General features: G+C 39.9%; 1 protein-coding gene across 1 annotated transcript in view; it reads right to left on the bottom strand.

The window, feature by feature from the left end:
- COL1A2 (collagen type I alpha 2 chain) overlaps nt 1-22,455 on the bottom strand; it is a 36,043-nt gene extending 13,588 nt beyond the window's left edge. Inside the window, exons 1-31 of the mRNA XM_055307532.1 lie at nt 22,238-22,455; nt 19,731-19,741; nt 19,133-19,147; nt 18,452-18,487; nt 17,207-17,299; nt 15,874-15,927; nt 12,829-12,873; nt 12,670-12,723; nt 12,525-12,578; nt 12,157-12,210; nt 11,687-11,740; nt 11,140-11,193; nt 9,333-9,377; nt 8,987-9,040; nt 8,847-8,891; nt 8,428-8,481; nt 7,821-7,919; nt 7,627-7,671; nt 7,421-7,519; nt 6,960-7,013; nt 6,689-6,796; nt 6,268-6,321; nt 6,064-6,162; nt 5,091-5,144; nt 4,527-4,625; nt 4,083-4,136; nt 3,553-3,606; nt 3,348-3,401; nt 3,002-3,055; nt 1,972-2,016; nt 635-733 (exon numbers count right to left, since the gene is read on the bottom strand). Of these exons, the coding sequence (XP_055163507.1) occupies nt 635-733; nt 1,972-2,016; nt 3,002-3,055; nt 3,348-3,401; nt 3,553-3,606; nt 4,083-4,136; nt 4,527-4,625; nt 5,091-5,144; nt 6,064-6,162; nt 6,268-6,321; nt 6,689-6,796; nt 6,960-7,013; nt 7,421-7,519; nt 7,627-7,671; nt 7,821-7,919; nt 8,428-8,481; nt 8,847-8,891; nt 8,987-9,040; nt 9,333-9,377; nt 11,140-11,193; nt 11,687-11,740; nt 12,157-12,210; nt 12,525-12,578; nt 12,670-12,723; nt 12,829-12,873; nt 15,874-15,927; nt 17,207-17,299; nt 18,452-18,487; nt 19,133-19,147; nt 19,731-19,741; nt 22,238-22,307 (1,863 nt within the window). The 5' untranslated portion in view covers nt 22,308-22,455. The remainder of the gene's footprint in view (nt 1-634; nt 734-1,971; nt 2,017-3,001; nt 3,056-3,347; nt 3,402-3,552; nt 3,607-4,082; nt 4,137-4,526; nt 4,626-5,090; nt 5,145-6,063; nt 6,163-6,267; nt 6,322-6,688; nt 6,797-6,959; nt 7,014-7,420; nt 7,520-7,626; nt 7,672-7,820; nt 7,920-8,427; nt 8,482-8,846; nt 8,892-8,986; nt 9,041-9,332; nt 9,378-11,139; nt 11,194-11,686; nt 11,741-12,156; nt 12,211-12,524; nt 12,579-12,669; nt 12,724-12,828; nt 12,874-15,873; nt 15,928-17,206; nt 17,300-18,451; nt 18,488-19,132; nt 19,148-19,730; nt 19,742-22,237) is intronic.
- Between the last annotated feature and the right edge of the window lie 642 nt (nt 22,456-23,097).

Below are 23,097 nucleotides of genomic sequence, written 5' to 3'. Positions count from 1 at the left end.
TATGCTATATGTTGGCAAATCAAACTCCAATAAAAAAATACATATTAAAAAAATAAAGCTGGAAATATATAAAAAAATTAAATCCAGACTACCTTTGGAAATTTTACTCTCTGAAGCAGGATGGTGAGAGGGTGAAACTTTGTTCCCTAAAAATAGTGTCCAAATGTACGTGATGTTTCTAGATGAAAACTAAAGTATAGGGGCACCTGGGTGTCTCAGTGGTTGAGCATCTGCCTTAGGTTCTGGTCATGATCCCGGGTCCTGGGATCGAGTCCCGCATCGGGCTCCCTGCACAGAGAAGTAGCCTATATGACTCTGCCTCTCTTTCTGTGTATCTCTTATGAATAAATAAATAAAATCTTAAAAAAAAAAGAAAGGAAACCAAATATAAACCATGCAATGACACAAGAGTAAAAGCCCATACTAATTCATTTATGTGTGTAGAACACTGGGATTTTCCTTCTTTTGGAATAATTCAGGTCCACTGGAATCAAACAGTCATTTACGGTAATGGAAATCATCACAGAGTTGGAAATAAAAAAAATATGAAAAGCAATTCATTTACTATTGGAAACGATCTAGTTACTCTAGAGGATAGTGGGCCAAAGCAGCAATATAGAACAGAAAATGTTACCTTGTTTCCATCGGGCCCAGGGGGTCCAGAAGGACCTCGGCTTCCAATAGGACCAGAAGGACCAGCAGCACCACTTTCTCCAGGGGGACCACGCTCCCCCTGTGAGGAAAAAAAAAAAAGAGAGAGAGAGAGAGAGATTAGAAGAGTTGTACTGTTCACTTTCAGAGATACCATTTTACACATCAGAGTTCATACTTTTTTAGCTTTTGAATCCTGGTTTTGCCATTAACAAATTATAATTTTTTCCCTTAATTTCTCTACTAGTAAAATGAACGAATGGGATGAGATAATCTCTAGTCTCATTCAGCTTTAATGTTCTGTGGCTACAACTCCAGAATGTTTTTCTTCTAGAGTACAATATTCAAATTTGGAATTAATTCTTTTTTTTTGTCTTTTTTGGTAATAGATTCATAGGTAAAAATAGATGCCAGTTATGCATGATATTCATAGGGAAAGACTGTGTCATTTTATAATAGCAATGCTAGGTGTAGATAGGATTAGACATTCTCATATCTACCCCCCTTTTAATAATCTTATGCAATAGTGATGTAATAGTTATAATATTTAACAGGATATACATATATATGTGTTTGCATGTGTATACCTACCTATCTATATTTCTCCCAATTGCATAGAAATATCACCATGAGAGGTTATTCCTTGGTCCAGAGTATTTAACATGTATGCAAATAGTATTTAACGGTCTGCATTGCAACTGTTTCAAAGGCCCTTGTTATACTTATGGTTCTATGATACTAAATTTGTTTGGGCATCCTAGATATATGGTAACTAACCATATAACAGGATACTTGAGGGGCAAACTCATCTCTCTGGTTATTCAAATGACCACACAGACGAACCAAATCTGTTTCTTTTTGTTTTTCTTTTTGTTTTGTTTTGTTTTTGTAAGAGCAAATTCATGGTTTCAGCTTTAGACTTTGAACATCAACACACATTGCAAAAATCGATTTTGAATCTTAGTAAGATATTACCTTTCCTTGGCTCAGGTTGAGCCATTTTCACAAATATATCAGACTTGTCTATATAAATTACTGAATATAATACATATATTATAATCACATATGTATAATGTATATATGTATAAGAAATATAAGTGTTTCTTATAACTGTGTGGGTTTGGGCTAAGAAATATGAGTAATTAAATTTAAAAAGTCTACTTTCAATTTAGAAATCAAATGTTCTCTACAGATTATGTTTGACTGCAGAACAATATCAGGAATTTGTCACAAGGTCATCAATAGCTTTTAAGAGAAAGCACTACTTGTTTTAAAAACACATCACCAGAAGTTTATGAAAGTTAATTAAATAATACTTACTCTTGGACCAGCAGGACCAGGAAGACCAAATTCACCAGGGAGACCCTAAGCAAAACACGATAAGAGATAAATCGTGAAATGTATGTATGTTCTCGAGGTCCACTTATGATTATGATATTTAGGTAAGTTTTGAAATAGCCAAACAAAGCCAGCTAAGGCTCTAGCTCCCTGAGTGTATAAGTATAGGGCTATTAGGAGCAAGAGAATTTTCCGGTGTATATACACAGATACAAAAAGTGAGAATTCCACTGATATCAAAGATATTTCTATGCTGGAACATGGTATCAGGAAATTTAGGTTTCCATCACTTAGTCTATATTACTTTAAAAAATGATAAAACAGACTATCTCATTTGATAATATAAATAATGATAGACAATATCAGACATTGCCTATTTTTAGTTATATAACAGACTGCTTTCTTAATAGAAATGATCATATTCTGCACATTACCTAGTTAATTGTATACCCAAGTGTATCTCCTTTATTACTGACCAGCTGTCTCCTTAATGTGCCTCACTGTTGACAAAGGAGACCAGGCCACAGAATGTAACTGAATTGAGGCACATTCATCACAATTACCAGAGAAAATGACTCAGAACTCCTGCCCTGATTGTGGCTAGCAGTGTCATGTCTGAATGCCAAGAAAAACATTAAATGCAATTTTTCAGGGTCTAGTTTGATGGAAAAGCAGTGCATTTACTTTTTCACTATGGGAAAGCAAATAATTTGCATGTTAACGTTACCAAGAACAATACAAAAAGTAAGGCCATTAAATGGAATGTTCATTGATAATATTTTCCTTTCATAATGCAGCGTTTCATTCAGTTTTTAAAACAAAGGAGTTGTTATTCCAAGGAGCATGAGTAACTGGGTGTATTCTCTCCAAAGTACCAACGTAAGTAGAACACTATCATTAACATATGAAATACGAAGTTTCTTTTTACATATTATAATTGCACTGCACTAGGGCATTCTTTATGGGAGAAGTCCCAAGTTTCGATAATTCTACTATCACTTGTTTTACTCACCCTTTCTCCTGGTTTGCCAACTTCACCAGCTGTACCTGCGGGGCCAGGCAGACCCTAAATGAAAAAAAAAAAAAAAAAACAAAACAAAACCACAAAATCTCAATCTTCTGGCTCTCTTCAGAGGATTTGTGAATGACTGGGTTTTTCTGGATACTTTTTGATATCGACATGGTCACTAACTATTGTATGCTATTAAAGAGTCACACAGAAGTTTGCCTTGTAAAGGTGTATCCTTCCTTACGTTATTTCTGAAATCAGGTTCTGTGTGGTGGGGGAAGAGTTCTATGGTAATTTACAGCTGGATGATCTGACCAAAGGCAATGTTCTGTAGTTTTAGTTGACTTACCTGGAAGCCTGGAGGACCAGCAGGACCCTGTTCACCTTTTCCACCTTGGACACCCTGAAAGTAATAGTAAAAATAGCTTAAGTAGAAATGTATTGTCACCATTGCTGTCTACCTATATAACTCGTGGACTGGAAAAAGGAGATGGTCATTTGGTAGGACTGGATTCATTTAGGGCAGTAGGAACAAGAATGGAAGAAATACTCACTTGTGGTCCAGGAGGTCCCTGAGCACCATTGTTTCCATCAGGACCTGGAGCACCCTAAAATATTTCACAGAAAGGCTCAGGGTTACCTGTGAGTCAGACAGTTTCAGAAGACTCGAAGCTTCGTGCATTACTTTCTCACCGCTTATGCTCTTTGCATGACTCATTGTGGGTCCCCTGCCTAAATACTAGCTTTTGGTATGGCTTGTGGGAAGTCCACGGATGGAGAGCAATTTATGAAGACTAGAGAATGCATACTAGCATATGCATAGCTTTTTAATCACAGAAAAAATGAAATAAAAATCAAATGAGCCCATAAATAATTTTGACTGAATATACATTCTGATTTGTTAGAGCTCACCATCTTATAAGTGCGGTTTAAAAAGGAAAATACATTTTGTGATGGCATAAAGGATCCTCGGGGATGGCATTTTGAAAAGGGGATGACATAATTATATCAGATGGCCTCCAAGGATGTGTGTTTCCTAAGTGAATATGACATAGGCGGATAACACGACAAAGTCAGCACCTACCCGAGCACCAGCAAGACCAGCATGACCTTTATCACCATTTTTGCCAGGATCACCCTATGATAAACATTACAAAAAAAAAGTCAAATTAACCATGACAATTTTGAAATGTTACTTTCTTGTTTTTTTTTTTTTTTCTCTTTCTTTTCTAAGGTTCCTAGTCTTTGAGTTCTGTTGGCTAAGGCACAATCCATCATCTTGCAACTCCAAGGACAAGAAGGTACACCTGTGTCCTCAGAGGCACAGACTCAGGAGATGGATTTCTAGCAGGTGTGCAATGATATATTGGAGATCAATTATGTGGTAGGTGGCTCGCAGTTTTCTGTGTTGAAAGGGACCCCTCCTCCCTATCTTGAGATAGAATGGACTGAGGGCAGGAGAGAAACCAAGTTTTGGTGAAACGTAAGCAAAGATGTGCCAAGCGAGAAGAGGGTGCGCTGTTCTTACAGTGGGGCCTTTGGGTCCAGGGAATCCGATGTTGCCGGGCTCTCCTCTTGCTCCCGCTGGGCCAATTGGTCCAGGCCTGCCATCAATACCAGGGAGACCCTGAAACCAAAGTTTATTTAAAGCTCACTCAGCATCGAACAGGGTCTCTCGACCTCACGCTGGTGAGGCTGCTGTAGGATGAAAGAGAATCATTTTCTGAATGCACAGAGCTTTCTGGTATAAAGTGTCAATAAATTATGAATCCATTTTCCTTTTCTAAATAGGATGTCAGTACACACACAGCCAAGTCAATCTCGTATGTGTCCAATCCCCTCTTTCCCTCCCTTTCCATACCCTCATCACCCTCTTCAATTTCCCCTGCCATGTTTTTCTTTTTCCTTCCCTCCTTTCAGTCCTGTGTTCATTTGGACTCCATAATTACAATCTACTCTTTCACGTTCCCAGATGATGTATGTGGCTGATATTTATTTTCAGTGTGTTCATGTATAAATAAGCCACAGAATAGACTTGATAAGGGTGCAATAAGTGTCCTTGAAAATATAATGGAAAATGAGCAATTCTTACCATGGGACCTTCTTTACCAGCTGGGCCAACATTACCAGGGGCACCAGGAAAACCCTATAAAATAAATGAGGATGCTTTCATGTTGGCACTTTAACACACGTGCTTGAGGCTCCCATTTATTAAAATCTCACAAAAGCACCCCCCCCTTCTTGTTGGTTGCACAGGGTAAATCATTAGGGGTATTAGCCACTGGCTGGGAGGTATGAAAAGAGCTCTGAAATCTTTCTTCTCTCTCTTCTTTATGCCTTTCCTTTTATTGGAGTTTAGTGCAACTGATTCATTTATAGATATCTCAAGAAACTGTGAAGCAACATACTATATGGGCAAAATGTATCAAGTTATTTACCTCATAATAGAAAAACAAATACTTTTAGTAAGCAATTTTCAAAGGGGATTTTTTATTGCTATATTTGGTGTCTTTATTACTTGTTTATGGTACAATTACAGATGATATTCATCCATAAGAGATAATGGAAGCAAAAAAAAAATCACTCTATTGCTATGGATTAGAGTGTCTACGAATCTAAAGGTCATTTCTCCATGGCTAGTGTGATGCTGAATACATTATAGCACTTTGTGATTGCTAGAAAAATGATTTCACTTATGAATCTAATACACTGATAATGTATAGTCCTAATACGTTTCATGGACACCTTATATAAAACTCACAAATTGAGATAAAAGATTCATGCTGATAGGAGAACCCACCTAATTTGGATATATTAAAATAAATCTATTTTTCCAAAAACCTCACAGCAATTGGATCAAGAAATAAATAAGAAATTTATGAACTAACCAAATTTGTAAAAATATCTCTGGGCTTTGATAAAGTTAAATTAAAAAGCCAATCATCGGCAAATCTCCTAACAGATTTACTTTGGATGATTTTTCTATTGTCTCCAGATATTAATCATCCCTTCAAAACAGGAAATGGTGCCAGGTGTGACTTGCTCAGAATCAATCTGAAACTTACTCGGGGTCCCATGAGGCCAGGCTCTCCAGGGCGACCAGAATCTCCATTGGGACCGCGGACACCAGCAGGGCCGGTGGCACCCCGAGGGCCGGGAGGACCCTAGTAAACAGAAGGGAGAGCGGAAGGGGCTGAAGCGAACGACACACCCACGAAAAGAAGTGTCAAATTCCTTCCTTCCCTGGGAATGAATAATGGACAGCTTACCATGACACCAGCTCTGCCATCAGCTCCAGGAAGACCACGAGAACCAGGACTTCCCTGTAAGAAAGTACGTGAAACAGAAAGAATTGGGAAAAAACCCTTAGATCCAATAGGGCAGCAGCATTTATTGAAACATGGCTTGCATGCAAAGAATCTTGATACCCTTAAGGGAGAGATACAAATAAAAAACCAAGCCAGAAAACTTCACCCAAACCCCAAAGGAATGTGTGGAGGAGGCATTCTACAAAAATAGGTCAACATTATTTCCAGACCAAATTGAGAGTCACTGATTTAATAAGGCAGATGAAAAGCAGATGCTCCCTTCGTCTAGAAAACGTTCTCAGTAATTCTGACCAATTCCCAATGAAAGAGTGTCATCAGACCCCTCTGGTGTGTCTGGGTGTCAAGAGCATTTGGAACCTACTCTCAGCCCAGGAGGTCCAGAGGGCCCAGCAGATCCAGCTTCACCATTGGGGCCTCTCTTTCCTTCTTCACCACTGGGACCAGGAGGACCTTGGGCACCAGCAGAGCCCTGTTTAATGAAAAAGGCAAAAGAGGAGCGAACAGGAAACATCATTTTCATGTCATATGCAGCCAGAGAAAAAGGAATCACTTTTTTTTTTTTAAGTAGAAGTATGACTTTTTGGATTAAAAAAGTAATAAATCCATAAAATTGTGATTAGAGAACTACTTACAGGCTCACCCTTGTTGCCACTTTCTCCTTTGGAACCAGCTGGCCCAGGCTCACCCTAGGGTTCGATACAAAACGGTGGTCAAATGACAAACATTTGTCACAACCCTCTCACGACAAACATCTTGGAATAGTTATGGATCAAGATAAAGAAAAGTTCAAGTTCTGTAAGAAATGTGCCCAGGTTCATATTTAAACAGCTTACAGGGGACTGGCTTAGTTGAAGGGACAAGAGTGGTATAGAAATGTACCTCACTGACCTTTGGGTAATGTTCTAGGATAGCAGGAGGGGTATGTGTGTGAACAAACATACATGTACATGTGCTTGTAGAAGAAATACGAACTAAAAATGCCAAGGAAAACCCCAAAGGAATGACAAAACCACAAGAAGGAAGTGTAGATGGTGACAAATGATGGCAGAGTTGGCATTTAAGGGAGATGAAAGCTGCAGCCACGACCACTTACAACAAGTCCTCTGGCACCAGTAGCACCAGCGGCACCAACAGGACCAGGAATCCCACGGGGTCCAGGGAGGCCAGGAGCCCCAGCGACACCGGGCAGGCCCTGCGAAGAAAACGCAGCGTGGTCTGTCACGAGGTGATTGGCAGAGGAGGCGGTGCTTGTGAGAGTGCCTTTGAAGGCGGAGCAGCACGGGAGAGCTGTATACTCACAGCAGCGCCCTTAGCACCAGTCAGGCCGTTGGCTCCAGGGTTACCCTGTGAGGAAAAAGAAAGGAGAAGAAGGCTCTCTGTTAACAGGGGTATTTCTATTCTTCTTTGACCCACACCTTAATTTTTTTTTTTTTTTTTTTTTTTTTTTTTTTGCCTGCTTCCACTCCAAGAGGTTAATGACAATGGCTACTTACAGGGGGTCCAACGGGGCCGGAAACACCTGGAAGACCCACTTCACCACGGGGACCCGCGGGACCAGCAGGACCGGGGTTGCCAACAGGTCCGATTTCACCCTAACGGAGGGAAAGCACTGAGGCATTAGTCTGCAAATAATGAAGCAGCCTATCTCCATTTTGATGACACCAGGTTTCATGAGCTTAGTTCGGAACTGTAATTATTTCCCTCGTCTGGTTTGGCACACCACAGATTTGGATTGGGGTTCTTACTTTCCTGGCCTCGTTCTGCCCTCTTGGCTAGCACCTTCACCTAACTCTGTCCCTCTGTGGTAGAGACTCTGGTTCCCAGCTAGCCAGTCCTCACTACTTTGGGAGTATATCCCAGAGGGGTCCCAGAAAATAAATGTCCTTGTTGGCTTTTGTTTCTATGCTCAGGGGCTCAAGTACAGAGATTCGCTCTATTTCAAGCTTGGAGTGAGAAAACTGGTCATTCTATAACTATTTTGAAAGGGGGACTAATTAAGTTTCCTGTTCTGTAATTATCTATCTACAAGCACAGTGCCTATCTTTCACATCACAATAAGAAGTTTATCGAGATAGTGAGAATGGTGGGCAGTGTGTTTACCTTGGGGCCAGGAGCACCTGGGAAGCCTGGAGGGCCAGCAGACCCAATAGGACCCTGAAATCAAAGTAGAATGTGGTTAAGATATGTCCTCCCAGCAAATTAACAACACAAGACCTGAAGATTGAAGTGGCTTGGAGTGGCCTAATCTTATCTGATATTGGCAAAGAGAAAACTGACAGCTGGTCTGCTGTCATTAATACCAAAGGGAAGACATTCAAGATATCCAAGGTGAGGTAGATTTTATGTTATGTATCAATGAAAAGCACTAGGGATACAGTACTTATAAACAGAGCCTTTGAGAGATCTCATGGAACATTTGGTAAGGTATCCAAAATGGTGTTGTCTTATAAATTAATAAAGAAGAGAGTTCCCATCCCACACTCTTAACCTCTTCCAAATTCTTTGGTGTCAAAACTTACAGCAGGACCCACAGGACCCACACTTCCATCACTTCCACGGGCACCCTATGAAGAAAATAAGGAGACAAAGTCAAGAGGAAAGTCAAGTAGTAGTTACTAGAATTTTTAAAAGGATAAGGGACAAAAATGGAAGCACTCACAGCTGGACCAGGGGCACCGACACGTCCTCTCTCACCAGGAAGCCCACGGGCTCCCTAGAAGCAGAAATATTTTCAATGAAATCCAGAACACTAATTTTAAAAATGTCACAGGCATCATTTGCTTTGTCCAATTTCCAACATGTGCAAGAATCCACTAGAAATAAATAGGTCTTGTTCTAATTCCAACTAAAAGGTAATGGATTTCAATTAAGTATGCAGAAAGTTATTAGAAAAATATCAAAGAATACAATGCCGAGGGAAATGGTAATTAGCAAAAACATTAAAGAAGTTCTAGCTTGCAAAGAGTGTACACGTTTGGATTTACAATCAAGAAATCGATACTTACTGTTTGACCTGGTGTTCCATTTTCACCAGGGGCACCAGGTTCACCCTACGTGGAAAAGAAGGATTGAGTTTTTGTTCATTACAGGTATTGATTATTTTTTTTTCTGATTGGGTCATTTTTATCCTATTACTTTAATTTGGACCATTTATATTTTATAATATTTCTTACACATATAGACTGTTTCTCAATTATGCCAATCACATAAATTTTTAAATTTCTAAAATATGAGTTTTCATATGGATAGTACCAAAAATCACAGTACGAGGGAGATGTGGTCACTTGAGGATTATGTACCCCAGCTCTAAGATTTCCCCTTAGATTTGGGATATCATTTCGACGAGGCTTATATGTTAGGAATGATATCATAGAAAGAGATGGCAGAGGATGAATTGCTTTCAATAGAACCATATTTACTCTCTTTAAACTTATTTTTTAACACTTGGTATTTTCATTTTTATAAAAATGCATGGAGGGATCCCTGGGTGGTGCAGCAGTTTGGCGCCTGCCTTTGGCCCAGGGCGCGATCCTGGAGACCCGGGATCGAATCCCACGTCGGGCTCCCAGTGCATGGAGCCTGCTTCTCCCTCTGCCTATGTCTCTGCCTCTCTCTCTCTCTCTCTGTGTGACTATCATAAAATAAATAAAAATTAAAAAAAAAAGAAAAAAAATGCATGGAAATTTAAAGCTTCATAATATTTTTCAGAGCTGTCTTATTTATTTCCAAGCTATATCCTTGAGTAAAAACCATGGTGGTGGTGGGTGAGGGGTGGCAGAAATTAAATAAAATAGCACATGTAAAGGAACTTTGCTTCTCAGTAATCTGATCAAGATCTGGAAGAAATAGATTTGAGAGATCCTTTAGGAACCCTTCATTTCTAGAATTCCATGTGAAGTATGTTCTTGGTGAATAAACACAAAGTCTGTTCTTTGAAAGTCAGGGATTCTAGCCTATGCGCTCCTCTAACTGCTAGATGTGTGACTTTGGGCAAGTCACTCATTCTCTCTGAGTCTCAGTTTCCCTCATCTGCAAAATGAGGGGGTCTCCAAAGCTCCTTTCGGCTCTAACATTTTATGATGCTGGGACTAGTAGTCTGAGCTATTACATTAGGCTCTAGGGAGAATGAGTTTGACCTTATCCATTTGTGTGGCAGCTGGAAAGTTAGAACAGATTCTCCATATTCATGTTCATTTCTGGTCCCGCTAGTATTCGTTACTCATTAATTTGTAATTACGTTGGTATTCACTTTAATATCACATTATCTCCTTAATAGGAGAGAGAACATTTTATAGTTGAAAACGCTGTCAGAGAAGAGCCTAGCCAAGAGATAACACACTTCTGAGACTTTAATTACCTAATTAAAATTTTTTTGAGTGTGCACAGATAAATCACAGGAAAGAGGTTGAAAAGTGTATTGTGACATGAATGTACCTATCTAATTAGTGCGTGGCAAAGGAGAATTTACAGTTTAAAATAATATAGCATTCTAATATCTGATTATATGTTTATTTACTTTTATTTTGGCTGCAGAGATTGGTTGAAATTGTAGGATAGGAAATGAAGGAAGAAACTATCGACATTATTTTTATCTCAACTGTTTAATAGATATTGAATTAAATAAACAGTATTAATAATTGGCCTTTTGTCACAGAATTCCATATCCTCGCCATTGAAGGCTCTGAAATATTGAAGAGGAAATAAGATACTCTTAGAAATAAGAGTAGTCTTCATTAAGAATACACTTTCTGACCATCATGGGGAATTACCAGTCAATTGTTTTAAAGATAACACTTCTGATTTAGTATTTACCTTCACACCTGGAGCACCGGGCTGTCCCTTCAATCCATCCAGACCATTGTGTCCCTGAAATGCAAATTCTTATGCTTAAAATGCCATTCCATTATCGTGCTTGGTCAAATCCCAACCTCCTGAGTGAATCGTGCATGCACCGCTTCAGTGCACTGGAGGGTCTGGCACCCAGCAAACTTGCTCCATTGCCCCAGTTAAGTCACCAAACCTCCCTGCATTTGAAAGGGAAGGAACGAGAACTAGGTGCTCTCTTACATCATTTCTCTCTTTAATAATTTTACGATCTTGAGATGGTTATAAGTACCTCTTAAGTCATATGCCTTTTATACAATTTTCTCCACAGGGATCCTCAATTCTTGAAAGCTACGAACATACTGAGAAAAGCACACCCCACTGGACTTTTCAGCCATGTGAACTTTCTCTCTTCACTCTGGCGAATTCCAGGACTTTGGAAGCAAGTATGTGTCACACGGGAGTTTAAATATAGTTGACGCTTTTCCTAAAAATAATCAACATTTCCTCTCTTCTGGGTAAAGAATGTGCTCACCCTAATGCCCTTGAAGCCAGGAAGTCCAGGAGTCCCAGGGAAACCACGAGCACCCTTAAAAAGAAACACACAAGAAGACAAATGATGTTTTCCTTCTAAATCAGAATACAACGATTTCTTCCCTTTCATTTCTTGTCACTGAAGTTCGAGCTTGGAATCAAAGACTAGGATATTTTAAAGCACAGAGCAGCAAATTAACTTGCTCTAATTTGAGTAACCGATACTATGGCATTTGTACAAAACACGATTTAGTTTACAGTGTGCTTGCTGTCATTAAGATGACATCCCTTGCATTAACGAAAACTGTATGCATTCTTACTAGCTTCCTTGATTTGTCAGATGCCTTCATTGAGGGGTACAGGTGGTCAAACATCTAGGTGGTCATTTAGACCCATCCCGGTTTTACCAACCATCTTGCATGCAAGATGCCTCTGATACCTGGACTGGATCCACTGGGATAGAAAGCTTACCTGTGGTCCAACAACTCCTCTCTCACCGGGTCGTCCAGGTTTTCCAGGGTGACCCTAAAACATGAAAGCATCATAGGGTAAGCTTTTTCTTGCTAAGCCATCAGCTGGAAGTCAGAACATCTTGGTTTTTAAAATATAGGAAAGAGGCATTCAATAAAGATATGGGTCCAAATATATATTTAATTAACAACTAATTTCCTTAAATACAAAACAAATTGAAATTTCATTAAAATAACATTTTCCATATGGGGAGAGTTATGTCAGGCATATTCAGCTTTTGGCAGAATACTTCATTTGAATCCAGAAATTCTTGTTGAGGCAGGAGTGTTTAAATGGCATTTTGGAAATGCTTATAAGTAAATACTTACATCCTCACCAGCCTTGCCAGGAGGCCCAGGTGGACCACGAGCACCCGCTGGACCCTAAGAAGATAGAGACCAATCATTTCATTAAGATTATATTAATAAACTTCTTGAAAAAGAAATTTACCATAAAGGGCAAAAATGTACTCACAGTTTGACCAGGTTCACCAGGCTCACCAGCAGGTCCTTGGAAACCTTGAGGGCCCTAAAAGAAAACAGTATGTCATACTCCACACCTTTCTTTGTTTTTATTTTTTTTTTATTTTTTATTTTTTTAACATAAGAGAGATTATAAGCTTCCAATACTTACAGGAGCGCCAGATGCACCAGGTGGACCTCTAGGTCCCATCAAACCCTGTAAAGAAGACAAGTATAGTGAGCACTGATCATGGCTTTGGTTTGAGTTAGATAGGATTAGCAGAGCAGTGCCACAGACATTTTGTGATAGATGGATAAGAATTATCCTGTTTTTTTTTTCTTAGTTTTTGTTTCTCCCAGGAGGCTCTTAAGGACTGACATTTCCTCCACTCTTTCTCTGTCTTTGCTTTCACCTTTTCTCCTAACCCAAATCAGCAGAACACAATTGGATGGATGGCCACAGGTCCCTTTCATGCAGTTGGTGAAGCATTTCCATTTGGATGCCCTCAATCACAGCTCATCTCCCCATGTTATATTTGGCTAAGAGATTGGTATTTTTATCGCCACAAGGAGCATGAATTGAAAAGGATCAAAAGTCCTTAATGATTAGAGGGAGGTTTGTTAAATAACCTAATAGTCTCTTTTAAGGCTGTTGGGGACTCATGAAAATGTTAGACAAAAGTTAGGGGTGAAGGAAAAATAAAATATTAAAACATCCTCCAGGAAGGTTCTAATATCATTACTGAAAATGTGGCCCACAACAATAGCAGATTGTTCTTTCTTTTGTTCTCCATTCTGTCACACACAAGTGGAGTGAGATAGTGTTGCTAGCTTGAGAGCTAAATCCACATTCTTGACTCCTCTTTGTGGTAATCAGTGCCTGTGCAAGCTCTCCTGTAGGGGCAGGTTCCTTCAAGCTGAAAATATTGCATTGGCAAGTCTAGGGTAATTTGTTCATGACACATCAACCACGGGGACTCTGCAGGCAAGTCTGTCCCAATGTATTAATGCCTAGAGTGAAATAATATGGATTTTATTAAAAAGCACATCATCTTAATTATAAGAATTATTTGTTTGGTTTTAGAAATTGCTTCCACATTAAAAGAAACTGTCACTTTTCAATCAAAATAATTTTTTTAGGTATATATTAAAAATAATTTTCTTTGACACCATGAATCTTTAATTATATTCATTCATTTTTCCGCATATTTGCAACAATTTCATTTACATAAAGTGTAGTTTATTTTGTGGAGGCTGTGAGACGGACGATGATTACTCATTAATTCAGAGAAGAACCCTGTGGGGTTTTATAGTTATTGATTTTCCAACATGGAAAATTATTTTAATACTTTATTGCTGCCTATCTTTCTTATTTGTGAGCCACATATCTGTTGATTACATATGTCTGTGACAGTGTGTGGATGTGCAAGCTTAAATTATATAACATAACAAACCCCTACCCCCATAAAACATCTCTCCTTAACCCCTACTTTCCACATCACACACATCAAAAACATTTTAAATAATTCACAAAAAACTACAAAACAAAAAAAAACTAAAAAAATCTTCACTTACATCCAACCCTATCACCATATCAACTATCATACCCAACCCACACACCCCCTTCCACCAAAAACAAATCACCACCAACCCACCCTACACCCCCCACCCCCACCCAACCCCCACCAAACCACACCCACCCCCACCACAACCCACCCACAACCCCACACCACCCCACACCACCCCACACCCACACCCCCCCAACAACACCCACCCCACACCCCACACCCCCACCCCCCCACCACCCCACCCCCCCCCACACCCCCCCCCCCACCCCACCCACACCCCACCCACCCCCACCAACCACCCACAACACCACCAACCCCCACCCCACCCCCCCCCCCCACCCACACACCCACCCCCCCCACCCACCCCACCCCCCACCCCCTACAAACCCATCCACCCCACAACCACCTACCCACCATATTATCTAACCCACCCAAACCACCCACGACATCACTCTTTTAAAAACAAAATTCCAAACCACTCTCCACCTCAGCACTACAGCACAAAAAACATCGCGTCCCTTACAACCCCTTCCCCCCCCCAACCCCCCCTACAATTAACCCACATTACCTTTATTTATCTCAATAATCACATCATCTTTCACCCTCCATATGTGTGTGTGTGTGTGCTCATAGAGTATCATGTTCTGGCCTCGTCCCATCACTCACGTATAGGTCAACATACTCCTAGTGAGTCACGCAGCTATACAATCGCTGTGTGCTAGTCTCTCTAATCTAGTGTCGATGCCTGTCATATTCAACTAAGACAATATTGTACTTAAGACTCACAACAGTTAGAACCGGTGTATCTCACAGTGATATGATGATGTCCTCGCACCCCAAGAGTCTTAGAATGAGACGTGTGTGTCGCCCAAGATGCGCACATGCTGAGTTACGCATAATCTCCCACCTCAGACCCCTACCTCTAGCGATCACCTGCCGCAGCTAACCATTTGCCGATCATCACACTGTCCGCCCGCGCCCTCCATCTAGATTCTCAATCTGGGACTGGCCACGGCTGGGCTCCTGAGTGGCTCAGTCTCAAGCCTCCTGATTCTTCGTTTAAGCTCAGGTCATGATCTCAAGGTCCTGGGATGGAGCCCCACTCGGGCTCTGTGCTCAGTGCAGAGTCTGCTTGTCCCTCTCCCTCTCCCCGCCATCACCAAAATAAATAAATAAATAAATAAATAAATAAATAAATAAATAAAGTAAGTAAGTAAGTAAGTAAGTAAGTAAGTAAATACAATCCTAAAAAAAATAGGCTGGACTAGAACTTGTTGCTTCTTTCCAGAAAGATTATGGGACTTAATAGCTTCATGTCTCTAAGCTTAAAATTGTGAGCAGTGTTAAGGAGTATAAAAAAATTAATCAGAGTGATCACTCTTGAATTCAATTGATATATTTAAATTATGGTTACTATGTCCAGCGATTATTTACACACTGGAAACATGATTGTACAGAAAATTCAACCCCCAGATCTAGGCTTAATTATTACAGATTTGAATACAAAAGGAGTTGCTGCTTTTACGTGATCTAAGTATTGAGTTAGTTAACCTAGATAGCTAAGGAAATGGCAAAGTGAAATTTTTAACATAGAAACAAATTCTCTATTCAGTCATTTTTTGGTCATAATTAAAAAGAAATAAGCATACCATTGGTCCAGGGCCAAGGCCAACTCCTTTTCCATCATACTGGGCTGCAAAGTTCTAGAGGGGAGAAAATACATTATATATATTAAAATTACTAGCTCTGTAGTTCACTTTCTCATCCTACTTGTAAAGATTTTTATGTTGTTGTTTAAAAGGGAGAGATATTTTTATATATTTTTTTAGTTTACAATTCCATATTGAGCTAAGTTCCTAAAAAGTCAGGAGAAAATATAGGTTTAAAATTTAGTCCACATCTGGTTTGAAGTGGGAAGCTTCTCTACCTTATTTTTCAAACTCTTTCCTGCCCTGCCAATCACTGCTCCCCTTTCCCTACCTTCTACCTCTACACTGAGAAAGGGGAGCTTTCTATACTGTAAGTCCCTGGAGATCCCTGATAAATTAAGCAGAGACCAAGAGGTCACCTTTGCATTTCCACCTGTTGCCTGGCTCCTTCAGAAGGACGCAAAAGTGACTGGGAGACCTTTTCTTGCTGGAGTTTCAAAAAGGATGTGAAGAGTTTTGAAGTTTAGAGGAAAATTAAATTAAAATGCCCCTTGGAAGATTAAACTTTTAAAAAATAGTTCACAGTAATAACTTTACTGTTAAAGATCTCTCTTATAGTGGTAGATCTATTAAAGAAGGTGCTTTTTAATGCACTCAGTAGATAAGCAATCATAATAAGATCTTTTGGGGGAGAAAGGTCTTATTTTACTGGCATACAGTTGGGTATTAGAATCAGGCTTCTGATTCATAGTGCTAACCAATTAAGCAAATATGTTTTCCTTCCTGCAGTGAGGCCATTTGGCACTCATACCATTGTTAAAGACATAAAGCTAAAAGAAGATATTAATGAAAAAGGGAAATGTACTTTTCTCAAATTAGTTTCAAGCAAATTAAACCTAAAACTACTTTGAATGTTGGTTCAGCAGACTTCAAGCCAAGGAGAATAAAAAGAGTGGGATGTTTGTGAAATTGCTGAAGATCAGGGATTTCAGTTATAATTCAATCTAATCAAACTCTTTAATAATGCAACACTTCTTATTTGTACCCTACTGATGAAAGATATTAAATCCCCAAATTAAATAATAGTTGTGAGGGCTGCAGCTACCTTCAGTGAACACAGAGACCAGTCCTGTAATTGACAAGGGCTCAGAAAGAGAACAGGCAAAGGAAAATCTTGAATGAAGAAACCAAAGAAATGAAATAAAATGTACCAATATCCAAATAGCAGACTCTACCTTAACTACTGAAAATAAGTTCCACAATGATCCTTCTTTCAATAGAGGTAGAAGAAACTGAAGTTAGCTACAAGTTAGCAATACTTAGGACACCTTACCCCGCCAAGACCAGGGGGGCCAGGAGGACCAGGTGGACCAGGAGGGCCTGGGATACCATCGTCACCATCTCTGCCTGGTGGTCCTGGTGGACCCTGTTTTGTAAAAAGCGAATTATCATGGTTAGACAGATCCCATAGGAACCTATACATAAAAAAGGAGACCTAGGATACATGTGGTAAGGTCAGTTGTTCAGACCTTTCAATGTTCAAGAGGTAAGTAAACTTAATATGCCGTTATTTGTCACTAATTGAACTTCACTTATGACATGGGTCTCTTGTAGAAGGGGGTTTAATGACTGATATACAAAGAAGACACAAGACAGATGAGTTCCTCTGAAAGAGGGATACCTTAGTCTTTGAATATTAATTCATAATGGAGCTCCAGTATCCAAATAAAGGATGGAAATTATAGCTACAATTTATAATTCTATAAACTTCATAAGGAAAACAGTGCACAGTGAGTGATGTACTATGTATTTTGATTGTCAGTTTCAGACTGATGAACTTATTCAGCTATTTTGATATATAATGTATGAATGGTAGATTAATTGGTATGATAATTAATAAAGTTACTTTATCACAAGGTAGAAGATCCTGCAGATTTCCTACCATTAATGCTATTTATGTTGCTAAAATAATTTACTGACATGATGCTACCTCTAATAATAGATTGAGTGGAATACATTTTAGTCTGCACTTCTCAACAGATATAAGGTATAGGTATTTATATATTGGCAAAAGTGTCACATAATGTAGTTATACATGCCAAATATGCATAGCAGGAAGATCTAAGAATACCATGGATAAACTGTAAACCTAACTTGCACATTTATGAATTTAGAAAGAAACATTGTTGACTACTGTTTCACTACTATTCCCAGGCTATGTAAGAGATTTTACTTGAAGAGCAAACAAAAAAACATGTGCAAAGAGAGGATTGTGGTGGTAGGCAGATACATTTCCATTATGCGTAAGTTGGACAGGTCAGCTGAAAACAAAGAAAGACCATGCAAAGAATATGACTGCTTTTAATAACTTTGCTTTCTAAAAAGATAATCGTGATGTAAAAAACTATTGATTACATATAATAATACTCATTCACCTCTTCCTTAGGGCATTATCTGCTTAAAAAGTGGTGCAAATATCTGGATACATAAAACTCATAAACTGTCAGTTTTCTGTAGTTTTTAACATGTAGTGTTTAAATATGGTCCAAAGCCTTCTAACAGTTCAAAAATTACACACCCTTTCTCCACGTGGTCCTCTATCTCCAGTTGGGCCCTATGAAGAAGACACAAACAGCACGGTAATAAATGTCTAAGCAATTACCAGTGAATGAGCAAGCATTCTTGATAATAATTAGTCGCTAAGACTGATCTAAACACAATATCATGAGATAGTAGCTGTAAAAATGGCATAATACAACAACAAAAAAGTATATTGTTTTATTATAATTACATGTAATGTCTTTAAACTGGAGGACTAGAGGCTGCAGTCACCAGTCATCAGGTCAATATTATAACTACTATTTTTAGAAATATGATTTATGTGGATAAAATTACCATTTTGTTACGTCGTTAACAGCATATTTATATAGCCAAAGCCCTTTAAAATAAACTTTAATTTACTACCTATAATTAACATAATACTCATTCCATCTCCAGAATTAAAACAAGTTTTTTTTTCCTTTAGTATGTAAATCACCAGTTTGTATAATATAAGTGTAATTAGAGATAATGCTGGAAGATAATAAAGCTTGGTTTTCTTAGACATCAAAGCTACTTTATTTTATGGTTTAGCTAATGCATATCCATGTGGGCAAAATCTTGACAAAGTATTTTCTTTCTGTAATCTACTATAAATTCAGTTAAATTAGAAGTTATTTATGATCATTTCAGATATTATGGAAAAGTATTGGACTCTTACCTTTCTTGCAGTTGCCTAGAAAAGAACAAGAAATAATTATGAAGAAAATTATATACTTTTTAAATGGCTCCCATTTCTGTGTAGTATACAAACATATCTACACGGTGTTGTGCATCCTATTATTTCAGTATTTCCTAGTATAATTTAAAATTTTACCAATAAATTAAATAGGTTCAGAACCAAAATGTATACTTATCTGTAATTATGCCTCAAATTCAATTCATGAGCTAAGAATTTGTTCCTAATACTCTTGCAAATGATTCCAAGAGAGTAACAAGATTTTCTAGCTCTGTGAAGTCTCCTGCTTTGTAGTAGCAGATGCTTAAAACCCAAACTTCCACAGGATTATTCATTCTGTTTCTTATGAGTGTTCTTGTGAGGGTGGTCTTATCCAGTAGCACCGCCCACTTTGGAAATGGGGGTGGGTACTTTCTAGACAGCCAGCGAAGTTTGACTACCATAACTCATGATGATTTTCTCGGGAATCCGGGTTGTTTAACACGAGTGTAGCCTCCTCTTTCTTCCCCCGAGAAGGCATTAGTGTGGCCAAAGCTATCCCAGTATAAAAAAAAAAAATTCTGAAGATAATTTTACTCACCTCTTGTAAAGCTGTAAAGGAAAGAGAAAAGAGAGAAATAATTATTAGTATCATTGCCCTGATCTATAGCAGTGATTAACAAATAAATTGTCTATAAAATTGGCTTACCTAATTAAAGGATCAAGTATATTTTTTATTAAGAATATTCTAATGACTTGGAAATTATGCAGGTCAAAAGTATGGCAGGGATCAGCAGGGTGATTTGTTTGCAATATTAGTATGTAAATATATTTTGAATTAAATTGTTAATTATTTACTATTTTATAAACACTGTAAAATATTAATGTGTCTGAAGGATATTTCTAATGCATAGTAATTAAGTTGGTTAACTGCATAGGTGGATCGCTGAATGTGAGTAAGATCAGTACATTGATGAGGAAATAATTTATAGTTCAGATAGTTTTTGGTACTTAAAAATCCAAAAAGGGAAAACTTAGGGAACTATGTTACTTAGACTTTTTTTTAATAAAAGTTATGTAGTAGTTCATTCAGTTTATACCTTTTTTTTTTTAGCTTATACCTTTCTTAATGTCCTTTTTCAAAAGGTCTAATTTGCAAATTAGTTACTATGAAAATGGGGCCATTTGGACATCTGAAATTTTGCTTTAAATTGGTTCACTTAAATTAGGTAAGGTCATTCTACCAATATGTATCACTTCTGTCCCTGAGAAGGAATTGCTCAGTATAAATGGAAAAACTGTGGATTAAAGATGTTGAGAATTAATGGGAAAAACACACTCAAGTAATATCCCCCCCTTTGCCATAATTGCTTTAAGTCCTTAAAGACTGAATTCCTCTCCTACGGTATAAAAATTATAGGTTAACACAGGATATAAGGGTGGCCAAGCTGGCAACAAGATGAATCACCCCTAAAAATTGCTTTAATTAGGTGGCCAAGAAGTGTGTCATTTGGAGTGAGAACATCTGTTGCAATAGTCACAATTCAGGAGGGTGGACCACATCCAGCACTGATATTTAAGGGCAATTTTTGAGAATTACTTTTAAATTAGGAAAATGATATGTTTACTTCATTGTGTCCATCAGTAGGAAGAATAATTATGCCCAGACTTGATTAACGGAAGTCCTTATGATTTTGGAAATTTGCCTTTTAATTACTCAGACTGAGCCATTTTGAAGAAATGTGTGTTTAGTAAGTTTTATTCCAGACTGCAGTTGGCTGTTGGTCAGAAGGTGAGTTGCCTTTTGTATCTTCAGACTTCCCTAGGTCTGTTTTCATCTTTCCTTTAGGAACCAATTTTTCCCCCTATCCTCAGATCTCATAAAAAACAAAATTGGTGATGTGAATTTGCTCTATACAATTATTCCTTAATATCCACAGTGTGCATACTAAAAGTGGACAAAGGGAGAAAACACACACACACACAAATGCATCAACAATGATGCAATGGTAGACACCGTGGCATGTGGGCGGAGCAAACTTTTTGGAGTGTTGGGTGTGGCCAGACACCCCTCATCCCCTATCAAGTTGGTATCTTTGGTAATTAGGCAGCCATTTTCAAAAACTGACTGATTTTCTTCATTCTATCTTGAGAGGCCTAGTCATGAAACCTATGGCTGGAAGTGGCCTCGGAGTCCATCTAATCCGCATTCCGCATTTTAGAAAAGGCTCAGTTGGACTTGCCCCAGGTCACGTGGTAAATTAGTGGCAAAGTCATTGGAAAACCCCGGTGTCTTGAGCTTCAGATCCGTGTTGATATTTTCCAACTTGCTGTGTTGAGAATGTCTGATTGTCATTGAGAACATGATAAAGAGGTGACTCTCAGGCTCAACAGAAGGCAGAAGAGATATTAATTAAAGAATGTTGCCATTTCCAGGGCCAGATAAATTAAGAAGCTAATGCTACTCTTCAGAATGTATCCATTCCAAGTAACATCATTTTCCCTCCCAGTGTGTCCTGGACACACTGGGAGGCAAGTGCAGGTCACCTCTGTGTAAACCTGTAGAGTCTCTCATGGGGATTCCATTAGCGTAAGGCCTGGTCCCCTGTGCTTTCATCGTCCTCCCTCCAGAGGGCGCCTCAGAGTCATCCTCCTCCTCCAGGCGAGCCTTAAACCGCCTAGAAGAGAAAAGCCCTCAGGGGGTGAGTTCTTCCTTTCTCAATTCAAGGGCTTTCTGAAGCAGGCCTCGAGTTTTACAAGGTGGGCATCAGTGCAGTCAAGGGCCTGCTAGTTGTTAATACCTCATCCTTAGGAAAAAGACGTTCTGCTCCCTTTGAGCTTCCCTAATCAGAGGTTCCAGATCAAATTAGGACTCACTTGAGTGAGAGAAAAGTTCCCTGACTTTTGGCGAGGGTTGAGCCTTTTATGTTTTCATTTCTCAAATAATTTCCACGTTTCTCAGCCATGCCTGCGTTTCTCTACATGCCAGGGAGCCTTCCCTCCAAGCTGCCCCTAGGATCTACTTTAGGTTTCCTTTTTTTCAGACCAGGGTGCCCACCCATCTAACCTTTCTCCCCCGTCTGCCCCAAACAAGCCGAAGGCACTTACATTGGCATGTTGCTAGGCACGAAGTTACTGCAAGCAGCAACAAAGTCCGCGTATCCACAAAGCTGAGCATGTCTACCACTTAGACATGCAGACTCCTTGTGTCGCAGAGCCCCTGGGTCACCGGCGGAGGTATCACCTGGCGGGCGCAGGCATGCAGTCGTGGCCGGTACCTCCAACTTAGCTGAACCCTCCTGCCGCCTTGGTGCTAAAATAATAAAGCCCGGATCTGCCCTATTTATACGGCCAAAGTTTCCCTGGCCCGAGGGTGCCTCCAAAAGCGCCTCCACCAATCGGAGGGCTGGGGCTGGGGGCCCGGGCAGCCACAGCTGGGAGGAGACTGCGGGGGCGCAGAGGAGGGAGCGAAGGGGGGAGGGACGTGGCCACGGGGCTGGCTTCTTAAATTGGTTCCATTCTTTTTGAGGACGTGGACACTTTTGAGGCTTTCAAGGGGAAAGTCTGACTCGCAGTCTGCATACCTCCGCCCTCCCCATCCCCCCGCCCTTCCCCGCCCTTTCCAAGTTTGGAAACACTTTTGGACACGTCGGAGCGCTCTGCAGACACCGACGTGGGCAGCCTCTGCAGATCCCGGGGCAGCCGGGCAGCCGTGGAGGGGACCGGAGCCCGGAGATCAAAGCAGGAGCTGTCCAGCCCTGCCGCACCTTGTGCCCTGCGGGCCACCCCCGGGTGCAGGGCGCCGGCGGGCGCGGAGGAAGCGGGGGAGGAGGGAGCGGGGGTCGACAGCGTGGCGCAGCCGGAGGCCGCCCTCCCCCGCCCCCGCCCCCGCCCCTCCCCCCGCCCCCGCCCGCGCCCAGCTTTTCTGCAGCTTTAGGGCGTGAGTGCGCCCACTTTTTCAGCAGTAA

This window comes from Nyctereutes procyonoides, unplaced genomic scaffold (assembly GCF_905146905.1).
Source record: "Nyctereutes procyonoides isolate TBG_1078 unplaced genomic scaffold, NYPRO_anot_genome, whole genome shotgun sequence".
NCBI lineage: Eukaryota > Metazoa > Chordata > Mammalia > Carnivora > Canidae > Nyctereutes > Nyctereutes procyonoides.
The sequence above is the reverse complement of the archived record's forward strand: the minus strand, read 5'-3'. Positions and strand labels throughout refer to the sequence as shown.